Here is a 6626-nt window from a genome sequence, read left to right on the forward strand (position 1 = left end):
CCCAATTGAGCTCAGAGAGGAAGGGAGAGGGAGAGAGAGATAGAAACATCAATGATGAAGGAGAATCATGGGTCGGCTGCCTCCTGCACGCCCCCCACTGGGGATGGAGCCTGCAACCCGGGCCTGTGCCCTTAACCGGGATTCTAACCGTGACCTCCTGGTTCATAGGTCAACGCTCAGCCACTGAGCCCCACCAGCCGGGCTCCAGCCCCTCTTTCTCCTCCAGGCCCAGCATGACTGTCCTGCGCTGGCCAAGGCAGGTCGACCCTGGCCCTCTCGGATGGCGGCCGAGCTCTGGCAGAACCCCACCTGCTGGACAGGAAGGCGGCCCCCCCCCCCTCCCGGAGCAGTGACTCCAGGCCTCAGACACAGGGCCAACCTAGGCGAGAGCTGGGGAGGCTGTTCTCCTCCCATTGCCAAGCGGGGTTCTCTGACCTGTGACCCCAGGAGCCCGGTGAGGCCCGTGTCCCAGCCCAGCTGCAACTTCGTTCAGCCTGAGAGCAGAGGCCACACGCTCCCGGGCGCCAGCGATTCAGACGTGAAAGCTGACCCCCGGCTAAGCTCAAGCATGGGCCTGCGGAACGGCTCAGGAAGCTCTATCCTGGGAGTCGGCCCGAGACCCACCCAGCAGCATCTCCCAGGACGGAGGCGCCCTGCACCCCGAGGCCTCCCCCGACTGACCGCGGCCCCTGCAGCCCGAGGCCTCCCCCGACTGACCTCGGACCCTGCAGCCCGAGGCCTCCCCCGACTGACCTCGGCCCCTGCACCCCAAGGCCTCCCCCGACTGACCTCGGCCGTGCAGCCCGGAGGCCTCGACCGACTGACCGCGACCCCTGCACCCCGAGGTCTCCTCCCGACTGGACTTCGGCTCTTGCACCCCGGAGGGCTCCCCCGACTGACCTCGGGCCCCTGCAGCCCGAAGGCCTCCCCCGAACTGACCGCGGCACCCTGCAGCCCGAGGCCTCCCCCGACTGAACCGCGGCCCCCTGCAGCCCGAGGCCTCCCCCCGACTGACCGCGGCCCCTGCACCACAAGGCCTCCCCCGACTGACCGCAGCCCCTGCACCCCGAGGCCTCCCCCGACTGACCGCGGCCCCTGCAGCCGGGGCCTCGACACAGGGACCTGGGAGTCAGGACTCTCACGAGCCCCCAGGCTCCCGCTGTCCCACGGCTGCACCGTCAGAGGCCCGGCCTCCTGATCAGCGGGGACCTGGGAACAGCGCCCTGTGGACACGACAGCTGTCACGAGGGCACAGTTCCCCGCCTGCTGGAAGGGGCCGGCTGTGGCCCTCACCAGCCCCCTGCAGGGGGACAAGCTGTCCTCACGGCTGAGGGGCAGGACCTGCCTCCTGACATTTGTCTGCAGTGGATTTGCTAAGTGACAATCAAGCCCTGGGGCGTCGAGTGGCAGCTCCTTACCCGGGATGCATCCTTGTCATTCCTATGTAGCTGGGACTCAACTGCCCGGGGCCCCATTCACCTCCCGGCAGGAGACGGATGGAGGGAGGGAAGGAGGGGACCCTCCCCCCACAGTAGGTGACCAGTGAAGACTGGCCTCTGTGATGCTTCTCCTAAAATTCTGGACCCAATGTCACAGGAGCAGGGGATGCACAGCAAGGTCTCGTGTCCCTGGCCCCTGGGGGGTCCCTAACTGAGCAGAGCAGGACCCCGGGAGGGAGGGCGAAGCTTGGTGCACACGCCAGGCCAGCGCCTCAGCCACGGGAAGCAAACTCCATTTTACTTTAAAATGTTTTTATTGGTTTCAGAGAAGAAAGGAGAGGAAGAGAGAAACATCAATGATGAGAGAGAATCATGGATCAGCTGCCTCCTGCAGGCCCCCCCACTGGGGATCGAGCCCCTAACCCGGGCCTGTGCCCCGACCGGGAATCGGTCTGTGACCTCCTGGTTCCTAGGTCGACCTCAAGCCCTGAGCTCCCGCCCGGAGGTGATGGAGGTGGGTCTGTGGGTCAGGGCCCCGCCCCTGGGCTGGCTGGTGAGGAGGGAGATGTTTGTGTCGTTGGGGTCAAGCCCGGAAAGGGTGTCTGACAGGGGCTGGCTACTCGACAGGAAGTTGATGAGCCACAGGGAGGGGGCCGCCCAGACTGGCAGCAGCCGGAAGACACTGTTGCTGCACTGGAGGGACGGGGGACGGGGAGGGCCAGGCGCCGGGACTGCTCCGTGGTGGGGCCACCGGGGAGGAGCCTGAGTCAGGGCCCCCGTCAGCTCTGGGGACGCACCCCTGGCACATGGAAGCACCCCCTTGCTGTCCCCTGCTGGGCGGGGCTCTGTGGACTGCAGCCCTGTGGGCACAGCCCCAGGGGGAGCCAGGCCCCTGCCCGCCTGCCCACAGCCCACGAGTCGCTCCTACAAAACCACTTGTCGGGGGGAGGGGGGCCCAGGGTCAGCTGAGTGTGAAGTGCTGGGCGCAGAGGTCCTCACGCCGACCCAGCAGGCCCTGCGCGGGGATGAACTCCAGCGGCACTGCCTCGGGCCCCTTCTTCTTCAGGTCTCGCTCGAAGATCTGCGAGGATAGGCAGACGGACGCTCTCACTCGGGAGTTCCGAGCCCGCCCCCCTCCCCACAGCCCGGCCCTCACCTCGAAGGCGGTGAGCTCCAGGAGGGGCGCGATGCTGGCCTCGGGCACAGACAGCGCCTGGTTGATGACGCTGGCGGCCTTGGACACCTCGGGGTGGTAATGCCGCTGGAGCGCCTGGAGGGCACACGGGCCGTCACCCCCGTGGCTGGCTGGCCTCCCAGCACCCCACATTGGGGACAGAGTGGCGGCTCCAGACAGAGGTCGGGGTGCCCCCGGGTAACCAGGGCGACAGGGAGGGCGGGGTGGAGGGAGCAGGGACATGTGGGTGTGGGGGCAGGTGGGCAGCCGGGGTGGCCGGATGGGACCGGGCGGCCGGGCCTCACCTGCAGCTCCCACAGGGAGCTCTCCAGGGCTCGGCTCTGGGCTGGGTCCTCCTCGTCAGGGTCGTAGGGGTCGGCGTCCAGCTCTAGGGACAAGACAGACCCAGACCTGTGCTCCCCTGCCCCTGCCCCGCACCGGCCGCCGGTTGGGCCCCAGCCCGTTGGCCACTTCACCAGGGCCCCGCGGCCGGTGCCCGAGGACTCGGCCAGGCCGGGTTGTCGGCGCAGCAGGTTTGCAGATGAAAGGCAGGGCCATGAGCAGGGCCCTCGGGCGGTGCCGTCAGGGCCAGGCGGGCCAGGCGCTTGGCGAAGGCAGCCCCCAGGTAGGGCGGGCAGATGGGCTGGAAGGAAAAGCGGGCGTGAGACCTCGCACCCTGCACACCCAGCCCCTCCCGGCCCGTCTGCAACCCCGGGGGCCCCTGTGCCTCCCTGACGCTCACGAGGACGACAGGAAGAGGTCGGCCAGATGGAAGAAGCGCGCCCGGTACTTGACGTGGAAGACGGACGGGTCCAGGAGGCCCGTAGAGCTTGCGGTAGAAATCGGGGTACTCCCTGTGGGTGTGGGAGCGAACGAGGGAATGAGGCACGTGGGGGAGCAGCGGGTGAGTGAGGGCAGCACGTGGGGGTAAAAGCAGGAAGCAAGCAGACAGGTCAGGGCCCCAGGGAACCACAGCCCCAGGGGCTCAGCCCCCTCCCAACCCTCCCCCAGGGGCTCCTGAAGCTGCCTGACCCTGGTCAGAGCTGGGGGTGGGTGGGGTGGGGTTGGGGGCAGAAGAGAGGCCTGCACTCCCCCGAGATGGACACTCACAGGTTGTGCTCATGAATCAGGATAAAAAGTCCATTCAAGGCGAGGAGGCTGATGGCGCCCCCTGCAGACAGACACAAAGCCATGGAGCTGCACCTACATTCCAGGCTCCTGGAGCCAGCTGCCCACAGGCCCGCCCTCCCCGCTCCGTCTCACAAGGGAGGAAAGGGACCCCCAGCACCCACCCGGCCTGGTCGGCCCCTGTCGCAGCCCCTCTGGGCGCCCGGCTCACCGATGTCGTAGGCGCGGGTGAGGAAGTCAATCATGAGGCTGGGCTGGGCCAGGTGGGGCAGGATGGACTCATGCATGATCACCAGCACCTTCTTGTAGAGGCTGAGGGGCAGCTGGGGGGCAGGGGGAGAGGGTCAGGGCTCTGTCTGCCACACCCCGCACAGGCCAGGCCCAGACTGGAGCCTGCTCCCCCCAAGGCCCTACCTTGTGCTTGAGGAAGCCGAGCCACATCAGCTGGAAGGCTTTCCTATGCTCCTGTGTGTGGGGGAAGGGTTTCAGGCTGCATGTGCTGCTGCCCAGCTGGGTCCTCCCCCGCCCGGGTCCTCCCCCGCCCGCCCTGCCCCCCACGCCCCCCAGCACGGACACGTGATGCTCCAGGCGGCCTGGGGCCTCCTCGCCCCTGGGGTCCTCTGAGTGACCCAGGGGCTGTCCAAGCCAGGAAAGAGGCGGCTGCCTTCTCCCCAAGTCCCACACCTGCTGCCTGAGGCCGCACCCCAAGACGGGCCTGTTCCCAGGGAGACCCCCGCCCTCCCTCCGGAGCGTCTCACCTTCAGATGAGTGACCTTCCACTTGTCCGACAGCTCTGCGAGGGAGAGGGCAGGGAGGCGACGGCCCGTGAGGCTGGGAGGGTCAGGGCCCTGGTGCCCCGCCTGCCCGCCTGCAGGCCCACCTGGGACGCTCACCCGCGTGCTGCACGTAGAAGTTAGCGATGTCGCTCTCCTGGCGGGGCAGGCTCACGGCGGACAGCAGCGTGAACACGTTGTTCCAGAAGGTGAGGGGCACCTGCCGGAGGCCGGGCCTGAGCACCTGGGCTCCGCATGCCCGCCCGCCCCTCCCCCCCCAGCTGTGGGGCTCCCGCTAGCTCACCTCGGGGTGTGCGTTGGCGACCCTGGCCACGGTGTCTGCGGCCGCCTGCATCGCGTGGTAGCGCACGTCATCATGCTCCAGGTACTGGCAGAACTGGGAGAGGAGCAGCGAGCAGTCCTCCTCCAGGGACAGCAGGCCGTCCACCACTGCCTGGCCAGGCCGGGGAAGGGCAGGTGAGTGCTTCTCCAGCCCAGGATGGCCAACCCGGGCCGAGCCCACACAGCACAGCCCCACAACCAAGAGCCCCAGGAGCCCCCCCGAGCGGCAGCCTACCCCCTCCTCCCCGAGGCCGGATGGGGCAGAGCATCACACCGAACAGCCTCCCGTCGCGGCTCCGGCCAGAGGTCCGCCGGGACCCCCAGGCGCCCCTCACCTTGAAGAGCTGGCGGGGAAACAGGTAACTTCCCTCCCACTTGGGCTTCTCCAGGGGGTGCGCCCCTTCCAGCTGCACGAACTTCATGAGGGTACTGAGGGCCAGCTCCTGGGGAGAGGGGGGCAGTGGCCGCGGTGCCCCAGCAACACGTCCCCCTCCTGTGGACCGGCCCACAGAGCTCCCCCGGAACTTCAGCCTGACTGTCCACGAGAGGACAGAGCCACCCACCCAACCAGCCAACAAAAAGGAACAAGTGCAGGAAGACAAGCGCCCAGCCTGTGTGTGTGGAGAGGCTCGTGGTTGGGGTGCAGGGGACACTCAGGGCGAGAAGAGAAGTTCGGGGTCCCCAAGACTCACCTTGACCTGGAAGGAGGGATGGGCCAGGAGCTCGGCCAGGCGGTTGCAGCAGCTCTGGTAACGGTGCCGCATCCACACCTTGTACTTCCGCGTGGCCCCCTGGGACCCTGCCGTGGACGAGGGTGGTCAGCCCAGCCAGGCACACGAGTAGAAGCCATAGGCCAGCATGGCCCCCAGCCAGAGAGAGAGAGAGAGAGAGAGAGAGAGAGAGAGAGCGAGCATCGCCTTCCCCAAGGGTAAGCCCTGTGAAGAGGTTTTGGGGGGCTCACCACGTCTCCCTCCAACCTCGCCAGGGACGAGGCCTGGGCCCCCAGGACATTCACCTGCCATGACGGTCTCCTCCGGGGGCAGCTGGCCCACGAACAGCTCCCCCCGCTCCAGCAAGGCTCCGAACAGGCGGCTGCAGGCGCGCACCGCATCCTGGATCTCCTCCGGGTCCTCCGACTGCGGGGAGAGGCCGGCCTCAGGGAGCCCCGCGGGACACGGGGGCCCCACGCACGTCCCCACTGGGACGCCCGCCCCATCGGACCGCAACCTTGACCCCGGCGGGACTCTCCGTCCCACCTCTGCCGAGCCTCTCACCGGACCCTCCGGTCCGGGAGCCCCGCGGGAGGAGAGAAGACCCCCCGGTGAAACCCTGGGCCCCGCCTTGCAGCGTCTCTCCCCGTCCGAGCCCGGACTCCCCCGCGGGGCCCGCCTTTCGGCCTCGGACCCCGCGATCGCCGCCCGCCTGGCCGCCCGCCTCACCTGCAGCACCGCCAGGATGTCGAACACGGCGTTGGCCTCCGCGCGGCTCGCCAGCACCGCCTCCAGCAGGCGGCCCAGCGCCCGGCGCGCGCTCCGGGGGCCGCGGACGCGCTCCATGCCGCCGCCCCACGCGGGAGATGCCCCGACTCACGCGCCGCCTTCCGGCGCAGCCCTAACGTCACGGCCCGCGCCTCCGCGTCGGCGCTGCACGCCGGGACGCGCCCCGCCCCCTCACGGCGCTCCACCTATGAGAGACTGGGACGCAGACCCCCGCCCCGTGACGTCATAGACGCGCGCCAGAGTCGCGCCTTTGCCGTCACCGCCGCGCGCC

At 68.8% G+C, this 6626-nt stretch overlaps 1 protein-coding gene across 1 annotated transcript; it reads right to left on the reverse strand.

Moving 5' to 3' along the window:
- Positions 1-2354: 2354 nt before the first annotated feature.
- On the reverse strand, positions 2355-6455 carry NOC4L (nucleolar complex associated 4 homolog). Its single transcript, XM_006107530.3, is given in 17 exon segments — positions 2355-2520; positions 2596-2709; positions 2919-3001; positions 3090-3180; positions 3182-3281; positions 3356-3435; positions 3437-3467; positions 3724-3784; positions 3953-4064; positions 4156-4206; positions 4500-4534; positions 4635-4734; positions 4819-4968; positions 5192-5299; positions 5549-5655; positions 5872-5992; positions 6296-6455. Coding segments are annotated over 17 exon segments (1581 nt in total). The 5' UTR covers positions 6413-6455; the 3' UTR covers positions 2355-2400.
- Between the last annotated feature and the right edge of the window lie 171 nt (positions 6456-6626).

Source organism: Myotis lucifugus, unplaced genomic scaffold, assembly GCF_000147115.1.
Source record: "Myotis lucifugus unplaced genomic scaffold, Myoluc2.0 scaffold_1239, whole genome shotgun sequence".
Lineage (NCBI taxonomy): Eukaryota > Metazoa > Chordata > Mammalia > Chiroptera > Vespertilionidae > Myotis > Myotis lucifugus.